This window comes from Xenopus laevis, chromosome 1S (genome assembly GCF_017654675.1).
Source record: "Xenopus laevis strain J_2021 chromosome 1S, Xenopus_laevis_v10.1, whole genome shotgun sequence".
Lineage (NCBI taxonomy): Eukaryota > Metazoa > Chordata > Amphibia > Anura > Pipidae > Xenopus > Xenopus laevis.
In genome coordinates this window covers 75,843,064-75,859,902 of record NC_054372.1, presented here as the reverse complement: position 1 = coordinate 75,859,902, position 16,839 = coordinate 75,843,064, and the positions used below count along the sequence as shown (strand labels likewise).

Here is a 16,839-nt window from a genome sequence, read left to right as displayed (position 1 = left end):
TAGAGACGTGCAACTAAATTGGTTAGAGGGATGGAAGACTTAAATTATGAGGGTAGACTGTCAAGGTTGGGGTTGTTTTCTCTGGAAAAAAGGCGCTTGCGAGGGGACATGATTACACTTTACAAGTACATTAGAGCACATTATAGACAAATAGCAGGGGACCTTTTTACCCATAAAGTGGATCACTGTACCAGAGGCCACCCCTTTAGACTAGAAGAAAAGAACTTTCATTTGAAGCAACGTAGGGGGTTCTTCACAGTCAGGACAGTGAGGTTGTGGAATGCACTGCCGGGTGATGTTGTGATGGCTGATTCAGTTAATGCCTTTAAGAATGGCTTGGATGGTTTTTTGGACAGACATAATATCAAAGGCTATTGTGATACTAAGCTCTATAGTTAGTATAGGTATGGGTATATAGAATTTAATTAAAAGTAGAGAGGGGTGTGTGTATGGATGCTGGGTTTTCATTCGGAGGGGTTGAACTTGATGGACTTTGTCTTTTTTCAACCCAATTTAACTCTCCAAAAACATCCCTTAGAGCTCTTACTTATTGGCGTTTTATGCGATTTGCAACTGCAAAAATGCATTTTGGGCATTTATATGCATTTTTAAAAGCAACTTATGGCTCTTCCTCAAGCACATTAAACCTGTGCTCCAGTGCGTTCAGTCAGTGGAGCACGGGAAGAAACACACACAACTCTTTTCAATAACCCCCGTACTGACACAGGCCTATGTAAGCGCCAAACACAGAATGTTGCATTCCACCTGCATTCAGAGCTTACATGCGTCTGTGTCAGTATGGGAAAGAAAATACATGTGGCATCTTGATGAAACACTCAAACCTGCACATCAAATGCATAAAATAATACCCCTGTGTATGAGCCTTAGCAGTGATTTTTCTCTAATTAGAGAATCTGATAAGTCATACTTTTGGTTTGGTATAGCCCAAACACACAGATATGTGTTGCCTGTGGTAATAATGCAGCAATCCAAATGAATCCCAGTAACATTGCCTTCTTTTCCTGATATTAAGCTGGATCACCGCTATGATGTTTTGGCAAGCAGAAAGCATTTTCATGAGATATCTTGCCCATAGTAAACATGAACTACATGTATGGGATGCATAATTCAGAAACCCATTATCCAGAAAGATCTGAATCACAGAAAGACTATCTCTCACAGACTCCATTCTATCCAAATTTTTAAAAATAATTTCCTTTTTCTCTGTAGTAATAAAACAGTAGCTTGTACTTGGGTTTATTTAATGTTTACTTAATTTTCTAGTCGACTTAAGGTATAAGGATCCAAATTCTGGAAAGATCCGCTATCTGGAAAACCCCAGGTCCTGAGCACTCTGGATAAAAGGTCCGATACCTGTACCACAACAAATCTCCATGTGTGCCAGTACTCTGAGAATTCAGCTTTTGGTCGATATGTAATAGTACCCTACTTTTCAAAACCATAAAAAAAAATCCCTGTAGCTGGTATTGTGTGTCGTTTGTGTATAAATCAGATTAAACAGCAATTTTATTCAAAAGAAAAAAAAATATCACAGGCTATGGGGACTGATATTTCTTACAGAAAACGGGTCAGTTTAAGTATTAGCAGCATTGTGTGCATATAAGTGGTATTCTCTGGTACAAGCAAAGGTAGGTAGTTCCCCTTGGTACTTTCACACACACACAGACACACACACCACACACCACACACACACTTCGTTTAAACGCACACCATCAGCCAAAAACTTAACCGGGGTGCTGGTCGAAAAAAACAACCAAAATAACAATAAGGACATGTGAGGAATACAAATCTTAATATTCCCCAATATAGACCTATTCCTGATCCGCACTGTTCCATCCTTCCCAAGTAAGTGCAACTGAATATTCTACAATACTGTCATTTGTAAATGGAACAGCGCAGCTGAATACGCCCCGTCCATGGTGCTGTAGTGGTGGGTGGTTCCTATGACCCGAAGGTACAGTGGGCGGACCGGCTGTTTTTTTGCGCTCAGACACGCCCCCCATGTCCAAGCGCCAAGCACCTAGCAACACCATTGCGTCAAGTTTAGAAGGTGCTGGACAGAAAAGCGGCGCAGTCTGTTTGCGGATAACGCTGCTTGACTGTCCCCATTTGGAGCGCGGGAGGGTGGTAAAACCACCATGTATTCCGCCACCTTGCCCCCTCACCCACTTAGCAGGACCAAAACGGACTTAAAGGTTTACATGCGGATAGGGGCAATACAAGGGAGGAAGTGGACTGGCAGAGTGGATAGGTCTGCTGCCCATTGTGCGCAGGAGTCATTCGTCAAAGGAAGGGAACAATTAAAAACAAAATGTAGTGAGAATATAGGCACTACAGTGAATCCAGTACAGGTACATTTGGCATATATATAGAGACAGTGGGCATATTATAATAGGGAAAATGCGAAATGCTGGGGGCGGCCATAATGGAGTGCCCCACCAGTTCAAATAAAGCATCCTAGAGGCAGGGTCTCATTCAGTCCTCTGGGGGTCACTGTATCCAGTCTATGAATCCACCGTGACTCTCTCCTCAGTAGAGCTTGATCCCTATTACCCAGGGGGGGTTGAAAGTCAATCTACATGCATTTAAATGTTGGAAGTGTGTGTCCTTTCATTAGGAAGTGCTTGGCCACTGGTAGCAATTTGCCCTCTTTCAGGGCTTTGCTGATTGCTGATCTATGATTGCCTATCCTTTCCTTAAAAAGTGGTGCAGGTCTTGCCAACATAATACAGTCCACACGGGCAGGTGATGATGTAGACAACATAAGTTGAGGTACAGCCCAGCCTGTAACGTATTTTGTATGTCTTGCCTGTGTGGGGGTGTGGAAAGTCTGGACAAGTTAGGAGGTCACACAGTCAGGGCATTTGTATCAGCCTAATTTGGTTTGCTTGGAGAGCCAATCAGTATCTTTGTTGGAAGTTCCTTTAGAATCAGTCCTGACAAGCAAATGCCTCAAATTTTTTCCTCTCTTAAAACCCATAATGGGTCTCTTAGCGATGTGGAGGCTCAGTGATTCATCCATGCTGAGCATGGGCCAGTGTTTGTCAATGCTGCTTTTTAAATGCCTGTGGAGTAGGTGGTGGTGAAGATCATCTGATTATCGGACTGTTTTTTGGTTGTGGGCGTGTCCAAGAGTTTGTTCTGTGAATGTTGAAGTGCCCTGTTTAATTGAACAATTAGTAGATCATGTGAGTACACCCTCTACAGGAATCTGGCAAACATATCACGTAATTGTAGTTCTGCCGTTGTTAAGTATCACCCTTAGAAATTGCGAGTAGGATATCCCACGAGTGGTGGTTTGGGGGTGGTTGCTAGCCGCATGTAGAATGGAGTTTGTCGGTTGTTTTCCGGAACAGTCTGGTGCCCAATGTGGAGTTATCCAGAAATATGTTTAAGTACAAGAAATCAATGTCACTTCTGCTGTGGTTGAGGGTAAGTTTAGGACTACCTAGGTCATTGAGCTCTTGGTGAAAACATAAGAGAGATTCCTCTGTGTCAGTCCATATCAGAAAGAGGTTGTCTATATAGCGAAAGTAGGCTAATATAGATTTGCCAAGGTGAGGGAAGATGTTAGATGTCTCATAATCCAGCATGTAGATATTGGCAAATACTTAAATACTTATAGTTAAAGTGCAGAGTCATTTGAGTATAGAATACAGACACAATAAGAACACTCTGCTAAGGTGATGTGCTTGTATTGCTCATTTATTTGTACAGCTTGTTGTGTAGAACATATTCCATTTTAAGTATGTGAAAGACATACTCCATATAACCAAGATGAAGACACCCTCTCAAGACTTATTCCCCTCTAGACAATGGAGCCTGTCCACTTACAATTTACCCCCCAAACACTGAGACATGTCAGCTGAGCCCTGCCTGAAAGTGACTGAGCTCTCCCTCCACTCAAGACTATTCACCAGCACTCCCCAAGTACAAAAATTACAATTTTCTCCTCACAAACCCCATTAAAACACAGACACCCTCCTCACACACAAAAGACAGAATTCTCCCTCCTCACATGTCCCCACAAGTGACAGACCTTCCACCCAGCCCTGACTTTACCTTCCCTCATACAGACACTCCATGAACCCCTCCTCCCTCCATGTGGATCAGTCACAGATCACTTGTCCCTTCAAACAGCAGCTCCCTCCTCCAACCCCACACAAGACTGTGCCCCCCCCCGCACCCTCCTCTTCCCCCCTGTGAAAATGACACACTGTCCTCCCAACACACACACACAGAGCTAAACATTCACCTCCATCAAGTCAGCCCCTTCACATAGCAAACGTCTCTGTGCATACATGCTGCCACACCAAGTCCCACCAGAAGTGTTCTCCTCACACGCAGGCCCAGCCCAGCCCAGCCCTAGAGAGCAGTGTGTATGCAAATTAACCACACTGACAAGGGATGAGAAGCAGACTGACAGGAGAATCAACCAATCAGAGTTAAGCTTCAGAAACTGCTGCATGTGTGCACTTCCTGCTTCTGCCAGGAGTGTGTATGATGTAAAATAAGGAAGTACAACAGTCACTAGCGTTTTTGGAGGTCCGCGACCCCCCCCCCCCACAGGGCACCCATGATGAAAGGACCCCATCTGCAAAGGGATCCATCTGAGGTGAATATCTCATCAACTGCACATTTTTTGTTAAACATTTATATGGCAAAGCTTGTTATTTTTACTGTTACATTTTTGAAAGTTATATGAAGGTGAACAGCCCCTTTAAGGTGGCCATACATGGAGAGATCCGCTCGTTTGGCAATGTCACCAAACGAGCGGATCTCTCCCTGATATGCCCACCTTGAGGTGGGCAATATTGGGCTGATCCGATTGTGGGCCCTAGGGCCTAACGATGGCTAACGGCCGGTCGGATTGCGGGACTGCATCCAAGAACAGATGCAGTCGCGATCCAGCGGGATATATAGTCCCGTCCGATCTATATCTGGCCAACTTTCGGCCAGATATCGGTCGGAGGGCCCCATACACGGGCCAATAAGCTGCTGACTCGGTCTGTCGGCAGCTTTTATCGGCCCGTGTATGGCCGTGTATAGTTTAGAAAGCAGTAATTTGTGGGGAACTGTATGAAACACTTTGGCAAATTCCATAGAGATCCCATCTATTGCCCCTCGCTGTCCAGCATCTATCTTACCTCATCATAAAAGCAATCAAATTTGTCTGACATGATCTTTTCTTCATAAAGCCATGCTGATTGCTGATCATAACATCATTCACCAGTAAAAAAATTTAATATGATCCCTTAACAAGCCTTCAAATAATTTGCCTACCACTACTGATTTATAATTGCCAGGCTGAGATCATAATCCCTTTTTAAATTTGGAATACGTAGGTACCACACCAGATAAAAGCGAGTCAGAGAAATTCAGAAATAGAGACCGTTTTTTTTACTTTTGATAAGGGACAGACTTATACAATGTAAGGTCCTCCATCAAATTCATATAACGCATCTCAAAATAAAGAAAATTGGGAAAAGCAAAGATGATCTGTGTCCCCGGTAAAGATATTCTGGACTAAGGTAATGGAAACCATAGCCATTGAACTGGGCACACCACAGATAGTTGATCCGGTGGTCTGCCTATTGGGAGTGATTGACAATGTAATACTCTCTAACGCAGCTAGAACTCTGTTGCGCTCCTTTATGTTCTATGCAAAAAAAAAAAAGTGATTATGCACTGGATGGGGACCACCACTCCTACCACACCCTTTTGGAGACATAGCTCTTGCGCTAATTAAAATGACATATGAAATAAGAGGGGCAACAGGCGAATTTAATAAAGGGTAGGGGGCCTGGTGCAACCTAGACTTCCTGGACCACTCATGAGCTATATTATCTTCTTTGTATTACACCCACATAGGCACTAATAGTTGTTAGAATCAATTACTTGTTAAAGGAATGACATTGCACCTGTGCCAACAAAGACTGTACTTATTTTAAACGACCACAACTGGAAAACTTTCTATTAATTCTGTTTTGGGTTGTTATGTTGTAGAAACAATAAAACTTACCTTTAAAAAAAAAAAAAAAAAAAAAAAAAAAAGGCTGGTCTTAAACCAAACTAAGCTCTCTTAGTACCTGCAGGTGGATTCCATCTGACCCTGGCGCCTTGTTTACATTAATTTTTAGTAAAGATTTATGTACCATATCCTGAGTCAGCCATTGACTAGTTTGCGGTGAGCCAACACTGCAGCTATGAGGTGGTTCTGGGCAGGGCAGCCATCGGGGGGAGAGTTGTAGGGGGCCCGAGGGTAAGGGGGGCCCGGCCACGCCACACTTAATTGATTAGCCGGCTCCCCATCTTTCTGAGAGCTGCTGACTTCGGGAAGGCATGGACGTTTAAGGGGCCCTGGCCAACAATTTTTTCATAATGTGGGGGAAGGGGCCCTGGCCACCATTTTTTTTTTTCTCATGTGGGGTCTTAGCCACCAATATTTTTTAATGGGAGGGTCCTGGCCACAAATGTTTTTTTTATGGGGGGCCTTGACCACCAATATCTTTTTTTATTTTTTCTTAACATTTGGGAACCCTAGCCACCAATATTTTTTTTGTTTTTTTACTGTGTGGTGGGGGCCGGACCTGTGGGGTGGGGAGGGAGGACCTGTAGGTGGGGCTTGCGGTGGGTGCAGCTCAGGGGGCCCAGGAAATTTTGTCGTATGGGGCCCTGTGATTTCTGATTGCGGTCCTGGGTCTGGGAACTCTGACTCATCTATTGTATATACTGAAGAATACTAAGCTGCCAGGGGGGGCTGTCAGAAGGAGAACCGTTAAAATTTAGACTTCTGTTTTGGAAAAAAAACATTAAAATATTAAAGCAATGGAAACAAGGGGTGAACAACCCCTTAGTGTTGTAGCTAATAAAAATAATAACATACATAGGCTGCTGTACATTTTACTGTTAAGGGGAATTTTTATTACAATTTATGTTTTTACAATTTAAATAGTTTGTTGAATTCTGAGCTATAAGTAAAAATCTTTAGTCACTTTCAGACTGTCAAGGAATGCATGGTGGAATGTCTTATGACTGCCCTTATGTTGCTCACTCATGGACTATGTGTATTATAAGGCAAAAAAATAATGCTTCATCTCATACAAAATTCTTGTTGCTATATTTGAAACATGTAATAATTATTGTTCTGTTTATACTTTGTCTCCAATATAGTCCAATGATAGTGAAGAGGACCTATTTGGTGAATATGATAGCTTTGCTGAGGATCCTTCCCTGCTGGATGACTTTGAAAACCAGGACAAACTAGAGCAATGTCATAATACCTTGCTGTGTTTCAGTTTAGACCACAAATCTGAGAACCTTAATCACAATGAACAAATAGTAAAACATTCTACTGGAGGGGAGCAGTCTTCAGTAATCAATTCATGGGAGAAAACTCACTCATTAAGATTAACAAATAAAATAAAAGGTAAAAGGGAAGACTTTTTAGATGTCATTCCATGTTCACAGATGTTGTGCTATGAAGATTCAAACCCACCTGCAGATGATGTTACAAACATAGACTTGCATCTTGGAGACATATCTAATGGGTTACCTTGTTTTGAAGCAAATGGTGCCAGAAGCTCTTCCAATGTTACTTATTTAAGGAATAGTAGTGAGAAAAGAAAAAGCTTAAAAGACAACCTCAAAAGCACCTTGGCTGTAAATGCAACGGAACAGACACCACAGATGTCAAGGACTAAGGAGCTCAAAAAAGCCATTCTTTTAGAACAAATTGATGCTGCAAAGCAGACTGTGGAAAACTCCTATGATCTTGATTTGGGACCATTTTATGGTTTACCCAGTAGGGTTCGCAATCTAATTAACCAATTCAGAGGGATTAAAAGACTTTATGGTAACTTGCTTTATTGTATACACACTGTTACAGTATATTCCAGTATTCTTAATTGTTTACAGCTTATCCTATTATACTTTTTATGCCACATGTGTTTGCTTGTGCAAAATGGAATTCATTTTTCAAAATGGAATTCATTTTCCTTTTTCAGTTGTGTGCTGTATTTTTAGTGATTATTGATTGTGCTAATTTTCATTATTAGTACAGTATGTGAAGGACAATTGCCAATGCCATACATGTATGGATATCGTTGGAATGATTTTGAATTTATTGCTGTAGTATTTGGGATTATATGGCCACTTTGGAGTAGTTTTGATAGATTGTGCTGCACTGCACCACTATAGAGCAACGTAAGATAAGTTCATTGTGTGCTTAACTGCCATGTAAAAGTCTTTTTACTTACCCCACAGCATAGCTGTGAGCATTACGTGTTACCAGTTTAGAAAAAGCTAGATAACCCTTATTCATAGTTACACTATTTTTTTTAATGCAGTGAGCAATATTCCCATACATTGCTGATGGTATAAAATTGGATGATTTGTAATCAAGGCCACACAAAAATGGATGTTTACATGTTGCTCTCTTATAATACTACTTCAAAGTTGTTTTTAACATTACCTTATAAAAGGTAATACATCTCATTCATCTTTTCATATAGCTTTCATTTCATGCTGGCTATGAAAAGGCTAGCATTGCTTACAAAAATATCCAGTCTTTACTAACATGGTATATTATCAGCTCCTATAAAAAGCAAAAATAATGACCTGCCTAACTAACTAACTAACTAACTAACTCATATATCTTTCAGGCTTGCTGGAAAATCCCATTTGTTAGGGCCACATTTATTGTGCCATGTATATGGTTCTCTGCACAGGCCCTCACTGTGATTTGATTGCTGTTGACCTTGACAGGTGATCAGGTCTTAGTGTGCATAGACAGATTTAGATTTGACCACCAAAAGTCAATCTTTCTAGTCAAGTGCTATGGAATACATTTTGAATTGAAACCATAGCTTCCAGAACAGAATCATTGATATATGTGAGCAGTCCCTGTAGGTATCATTTTTTCAATCCCAACACCAGAATCCCTCTTAAGGAGCTGGGCTTATGCAAAGCTATTGGCTCACAGCAAGAAAATCCTTAAACTGACACCAGTAACTTTTTTATATCTATCATAATATTGTCTTTGTATACTATTTATAATTTTGTCATAAAAGTATTTGTGTGATGCTTTTACATTACCTTTCTTACCCCAATGTTCCTCTATTAGGGGGCTGCCATATTGACAGGTTAAGAAGGGACCGTCATGTTGGCAAAACAGTCAGGTTTATGAACTTCAACTAACAATTACTTACAAAAGCAGAACTATCCATGAAAAATGATCAACATGACCTATAGGTAACTTTTAATGTAGATTCATATTTTGAAAATAATATATTAGCACCAGTATCACTTTAAAGCAAACCTGTCACCCAGACATAAAAAGCTGTGTAATAAAAGTCGTCTTCAAATTAAACATGAAATCCAAATTCTTTTTTTATAAAAGCATTCATAGCTGTTGCAAACGCATTTAAAAAATCTCATCTGTCAATCAAATTTTGCCTGTCCCTCCTCTTGGCCAGGGGTGTCCAAACTTTTTGCAACGAGGGCCAGATTTGGTGAGGTGAAAATGTGGCATTCTTTGAACTATTCACATCATATAACTCATTTAAACAAGAAATCACGTAGCCGTAACAGTAATATTTGGGCACATTAGTGAAATGATCTGCCTAGAAGTATGCAAGAACAGTGCGTCACTACGTGCCAGTATGTGTCTATTGCGAACAGCTTCAACACACGGGCAGCAGTATAGACCAAGTGGCAGATCATTTGCCCAAATATTACTGCTACAGCTACGCGATTCCTGATGGCACTATGCTGGCGGGCCACATTATTATTAATTTCATGATGGAGGCTCATGGTCGGGCCGCAATTGGCCCCTGGGCCTGACTTTGGGCATGCCTGCTCGAGGCCTTAAGCATAGAGACAGGGCAGGCAATTCCTTTCACTTTCCATTCAGCACTTACTAGATGTCACTGCACTCCCCGCATTCCCCATCTCTTGTTAACATTTAATTGTGTAACCAGTGAATGGGGAATGGACATCAGATCCCCCATTCTGGTGCACAAACAAGATTGTGAGATGATGCAAGGCTTGCCTTAATAACAGTGTCCACAAAATGGCTCCTGCATGCTTGCTATAATTATGAATTTCCAAACCGAAGGAAACACGATTCAAATAATTGATATAGTGTTATTAAATAATTTATTTTGCTTGACAAATGTGATAAAATAGGATTTGGAATATTTTTTGAGTGATGGGTCCCCTTTAATCTACATAAAATCAATTTTGTTGCTTGAGGTGGAACTGCAAGTTAATACTATGACTTTTTTCACCTGCAGACTGGCAACACAAATGCTTGACCTTAACGTCCTTAAAAGAAAAGAAAAACTTGATTTATTCGCTACCTACAAGTGGTGGGAAAACTCTTGTTGCTGAAATTCTCATCCTTCAAGAACTGCTGTGCAGACAAAAAGATGTACTCATGATCTTACCCTATGTTGCAATTGTACAAGAAAAGGTGAAACAATTTACTTTTATTTTGTCTATTTTTTTTTTTAAAGAAAATGTGAATGCTTCTCATCAGTAGAGTTTAAAGGGAAAATTAGCAGCTCAGGCTGTACATTTTAGTAAATGTGACAAAATTTGGTGATGGCATAAAACTTGATGATAACTATTGGATACATAAAATAAAGTGCTAAAAGAACTGGTGTTTTGCAGTAGAAAAAGTATGATGTGACACAGTAATTTATGACCATACCCCTAACAAGACAGTACTTTGCCCAGTAAAACCCAAAATTTAAGAAAATGGAATGGAAATTTTCAAATCATCTGCAAAAGAAAACTGATTCTGTTAATTTTGCTTGCTACAATACATTGATACTGATTTTACTGGCACTATGTAAATAAATACATAGAGCTAATAAGTATATCCAATGTTGTAATCACTATCTGTTTTTATTTTTTAGGTTCGAGGATTGGCCAGTTTTGGGATTGAGCTAGATTTTTTGGTTGAGGAATATGCTGGCAGCAGAGGCAGGTTTCCTCCCATTAAAAGGAGAACAAAAAAATCACTGTATATCTCCACGATCGAAAAGGGCCATAGTCTTATTAACTCCTTAATTGAAACAGGGCGAATCAATGATTTGGGTCTCATTGTAGTCGATGAGGTAATGCTTTTGTCTACTAGCCTTTTTGTTTAAATGCTTTTTTCACTTGTCAATTATGTTTATTAAAGAGAAAATCTGCATCTCCAATTTTTCTTTGCTGCATCGCCACTGATTTTTATGAATGTGTTACAAAGTGTTTCACGCTTTCTAAAAACTATGCAGTATTTGTTAATGTAGGCATTTTTTATCTAATTGTTCAAACTTGGAGTTATTAACATTACATTTGTATTTTTTTTTTCCAAAATAGTTGCACATGCTTGGTGAAGGAAGGAGAGGAGCAATTTTAGAAATGACTTTGAGCAAAATTCTCTACACCAGTGGTAAGTTTACATCTTTAATAAAATGTTTTTCATATTTTAATGGTATTCTTTTTATCATTTTTGCATCATATACTATAGTACTATACTATAGTATTTCTCACATTATTAGGCAAACAACAATTATTAACAGTATCAGCACAACCCATCCCACATATTAACAATCTTTCCTGTCACAATATGGCAGCTTCTCTCTACAATGATGCTCTTTCAGCAGCTCTTGACTCCCTTGCTTCTTCTACCACCCATCACAGCCAACCAGCTAAACCCCAACCCTGGCACACTAGTGTAACTCTGTACCTCAGAAGATGTAGTAGATCAGCTGAATGACGGTGGAGAAAGTCACAAACTGATCTTGACTTCATCCACTTCAAATTCATGCTCACCTGCTACAATCGAGCTCTATCATTAACTAAAGAACAATACTTATTTTCTTAAATCTCCACTCTGTCCTCTAAACCACAGCGACTGTTTGACACATTTAACTCACTCCTATGCCCCCCTCCACCTTCTCCACCCATTAATAAACCTGCCCAAGATCTTGCTCATTTCTTTAATTAAAAAATTGATCTCATTAGGCTGAGCATACCGTCTGACAATAATCTCAGACTAACGTGCAGTCCACTCACATCCACTTTGCACTCCTTCACCCCTGCAACACTAGATGAAGTTAGCAAACTTCTAGCCTGCTCAAAACCCACAACCTGCTCCCTTGAGCCCATACCCTCTTGCCTCCTCTATCCAATCTTTGATACACTCTCTCCTGCATTTCCCCACCTATTCAACCTTTCACTCTCTACTTGTACTTTTCCATTCTTATACAAAAAAGCACTTATCACTCCTATTCTCAAAAAACCTTCCCTTGATCCCAGCTCTCCTGCTAACCATCGTCTGATTTCCCTTCTTCCATTCGTATCCAAATTACTAGAAAGGCTTGTTTACAAATGCCTGATCCAGCATCTCACTCACAACTCTCTTCTCGACCGCCTCGCAATCTGGCTTCCGCCCAACACACTGAACTGAAACTGCATTCACCAAAGTAACCAATGATCTTCTACTGGCAAAGTCTAAAGGTCACTACTCCATACTAATCCTTCTAGATCTCTGCAGCCTTTGACCCAGTTGACCACACACTCCTCCTAGACATTCTATACTCGGCTGGCATTCGCTTTTTCATAGTTTACCTCTTATCTGTCTGACCTTTCCTTTAAATTTGCCTTCTCTAACTCTACTTCTACTACATTCCCTCTCTCTGTCGGAGTTCCTGAAGGCTCTGTTCTAGGCCCTCTGCTGTTCTTGCTTTATACAACTTCGCTAGGAAAACGTATTCAGTTGTTTGGACTTCAGTATCACCTTTATGCTGATGACACACAACTCTACTTGTCTACTCCTGATCTTTCTAATTCTGTCCTTTCCCAAGTTACAGACTGTCTCTCTGCTGTCTTCTCCTGGATGTCACAGCACCACCTGAAACTGAACCTTTCAAAAACAGAACTCGTTATATTTCTTCCAAGATCTTCCCCTGTCCCTGAGATATCACTCACAGTAAACAACACCAGCTTTCATTCCACCGCACAGGCACGCTGCCTAGGAGTTATCCTAGACTCGCATCTGTCTTTTTCACCACACATTCAAACACTCAAAATCTTGTCATATTCAACTGCTCAACATTGCCTGAATACTACCATATTTCAATTCAGAATCAACTAAAACACTGATTCAGTCTTTCGTCATCTCCCGCCTTGATTACGACAAGCTACTCCTCGTAGTTATTCCAACAAGTCGCCTTTCACAACTCCTATCTGTCCTAAATGCTGCTGCTAGAGTCATTCATCTATCTCACTGCTCAACATCAGCTGCTCCCATATGCATGTCCCTTGGCTCCCAGTCTCCCAGTCCCACTGGCTCCCAGTCTCCTCTAGAATCAAATTCAAATTACTAACACTCATATTTAAGGCCCTTAATAATGAAGCCCCTACCTATATTTCATCTCTGATCTCCAAAAACACTTCTTCACACAACCTTCGCTCTGCTTCTGATCTTCGCTTTGCTTCTCCTCTCATCACTTCTGCCCATTCTTGTCTACAAGACTTCTCTACAAGACTTCTCTCTGCCTCGAGCTGTCAGACTTTTCCTTCTTTCCAAACTTTCAAGCGTTCCTTAAAGGAGAATTCAACCCTCTTGATACCCCACTGGTTTAGTCCTTAACATGTAAAGGCAGGTTCAGACAATGGCAAATAACCCTGTCTGACCCTAAAATACCTTAGCATTAGCCTTGTGTCCACGCCTACATGAGCTGCTTTGCTTTGACCTGTGCTGCTGCGGAGCCGTTCTCACCCTCCTCTCTCTTCCTTGAATGCCGATAGGGACATGCGCAGTAGAGCCTGTTATAAAAAAACCTCCCTCCTGGCTCCATGCCATGTTCATATCTCACTTCTTGTGTCTTCATTCTCGGTTCTCCTTCTTACTCAGATAACATCTCTCCTTATTCCCCCCCAGCCCTAATAATTTAGACTTCAGCCCTCAACTCTCCTGCAATATATATCTCCGCCTTCCTCCCTCATTCATCAGCCTTGCTTTCAGAAATTTAGGTACAACAAAGCATGCCCTCTCAAGTTCTGCAGAGTAGCAGAGAGGTGAGGGCTGAGAGGGAAGGAAGGAGAGATGTGAACTGTGTAAGGAGGCATTAGGAAGGAGGACCGAGAAAGGAGACAGGAGGGGTTAGATATGAACTGTTAGGAGAGCGCATACCGGGAAGTGAGTTTTGCTGAAGAGACAGAAGTACACAAACCAAAATGGCCGTGAAGATGCAATGCAGATTTGAGAAAACATCTCTGTAATGTAGAATCAGTTAGGGTAATGCTATGCTGAGTTAGTGTTTCAAAAATCAAAAATCACAAAATTGTTTCTAAAATCCTAATGTCTCAATTGTACTTTAACCTTTAATTTGTAGGGCCATCTAATCCTATTGTACTCTGTAAGCCTTGTTTGTTGTCCACCATTTATTCCCTGTTTGTTATAAGGTAAAGCACTGTGTATCTTGTCTGCGCTATATAAATAAATGATGATGAAAAGCCTACACATAGCCTAGTTTACACACTGGAGCCTATTAATTATGCTGTGTAAAACTAGTGTAAAAAAACAGTGAAAAAGCTGTGTAAAATAAATGGTGGTTTTATCAAGATGTGTGTTAATTTATGCCATGCAAACACTAGATTTGCCACCATTATTTTACACTACTTCAGACCTTTGTAAATAAGTTCTGCCAGAAGTTGCTCAAAGAAAAAATGCATAAAAAATTATACAGTTTTTTAGATGGCGATGTGTTGCAAATTATTCCACCATTTTTTACACCACATAAGAAATCAACCTAATTGTGTTTTTCTTGTGAAACTTGATTGTAATCCTAATGCTTCCCATGCATAACAATACTACTATGGCATATTTATTATGAGTAAAAATATTGCAATAAGATCAATAAAATGCCATTGTATTATTCTAATTTTATCTGTTATCTGCTTTGTAACCTGTTCTTTTTTTTGAATGGCTATTGGACTTTCTGAAGCAACCATGCCAGTTTTAACAAAGCAGGGCAACTGTTTACTATATTTTACTTAATTTTACTTAATACTTAACTTTTTTTGTGTTACTGTTCCTTTAATTAATTAATTTTTTTCACATTAGGGCCTTTGTTAGCATAAACCTTGTTGTAATTAGAGTTCTGTAAAACACTCTTTACTATATGGAAGTATATCTTATTTATGTCAAGAACGTATGTATGTTATGTATATTGTATTTAGATAACTGGGACTGCCTTATTAAGAGCAAAGTCAGATAAATTCACTCTGTACTTAACTGCCATGTAAAAGTCTTTTTACATACCCCACAGCATTCTCCAATGGCTACAGCTGTGAGCATTTTGTGTTAATTTAGAAAAAGATAGACAACCCTTATTCATAGTTACATTATATAAAAAACAATATTACAATTAAAAAAAAAACAACAACAAGATTTTTGGTTGGAACTGAACCCATATACCCTTGTGAGCTACACTATCTTGAGGGAATTCTTTTTAATAAGAGAGGCTCTTCCTCCAACCCCTTTTACTTGTGTTAATTCAGTGATAGCTAACCACCTCAGATAAGACCAAGCTAAGGAAGCTACTTGTTTATGTGGCCTAAATCATGAGTTCAGTAGAGGCTTACAATTGCATTAATGTACATGTAGATTTTTTTTTAATGCAGTGAGCAATAATCCCATACAATCTAAGTTTCATATTGGCCAAACTTTTAAGTATATTGTTCTAAGTGTCAAATTCACACATAGGCCTAATTATCCTGCTGTGTAAAACTTTCGATTAAAAACACCAGAGTGAGAGAGAGAATGAAGGTACTTAGTAACAGCTACACCCGCACATAAATACATTACATTCCCTATTTTTCTTTACATATCATGTTCTCCGCACACAATAGTTCTTAGTCTGAATAGGAGCAGGGTGGTACAAATAACTTGGCATGATACAGGAAATCAGCAGACCAGAAGATGAGGTGTCTATTGGTTGTATCAGACAAGTTAAAATAGAGGTTAGAATTTCATAGAATCTAGTATTTAGGTCTTCCAATTTTTGACTGTGCTATGTTAAAATTTTGAAATACAGTGAGAGCATAGAACAATGGAAGGTGGTCGCTGTGCTAGGGGAAAGCATGGCTAAGAGACTGGAGGAAGCAGGGTAAGTAGGTCAGTTATTACAGTAAAGTGAGTGTAGATAGGGCTTTTGGAATGAGGTCATGGGGAAGATAGAGGGTGGGCACATAGTATACATGTATAAAAAGATTCCACTGTTGCAAAGAGATTGAACAGTAACTATAGATCTCCACTGCCTGCTTGCAAATGCACAGAGCTTGTCAGGCAGAGATCTAGATTTAATTTCATGTAAATAAAATTATGATATAATTGACATTATGGAGACCTGGTGGCATTGAAAAAACTGACTAGTCTGTGAATTTATATGGTTGCTAAAGCCATCATCTTTTTTTATTCACTTGTTCCTTTTTTAGAGGGGCAGAGGAAATAAAAAGGCAGACCCATTTTGTAAAATCAGAATTACAAATGTGCAATAGTCTGGAAGCCCTATGGGGAGAGATTTCTTAAGGACATAAGATTTTCTAAGAATTGTATCATAGATGCATGTTAAAACTGCCCAATAGTAAAGTGAGGAGAAAATAGCACAGCTACTTACGCTGTAAAAGGCTTTACAAAAAGGTCACTAGGTAATGCAAGTCAAACTAGAATTACAAATATGCTAAATGACATTTTACTTTAGGTAGTTCAAGAATCTTCAAGGAAAGATGCTCTTTTTGGATATTTTTTTTTAGAAT

At 39.8% G+C, this 16,839-nt stretch overlaps 1 protein-coding gene across 7 annotated transcripts in view; it reads left to right on the top strand.

Annotated features, from left to right (window-relative positions):
* Positions 1 to 16,839, top strand: part of helq.S (helicase, POLQ like S homeolog) — a 289,002-nt gene that overhangs the window by 16,016 nt on the left and 256,147 nt on the right. For 6 of the 7 annotated variants that reach the window (XM_041579746.1, XM_041579751.1, XM_041579748.1 and 3 more), the window contains exons 4-7: positions 7,195 to 7,876; positions 10,317 to 10,495; positions 10,944 to 11,144; positions 11,392 to 11,464. In XM_041579746.1, coding sequence (XP_041435680.1) covers positions 7,195 to 7,876; positions 10,317 to 10,495; positions 10,944 to 11,144; positions 11,392 to 11,464 — 1,135 coding nt within the window. Of the gene's footprint in view, positions 1 to 4,499; positions 4,637 to 7,194; positions 7,877 to 10,316; positions 10,496 to 10,943; positions 11,145 to 11,391; positions 11,465 to 16,839 lie in introns of those variants that run through there. The other variant, XM_041579747.1, reaches the window with a different exon arrangement.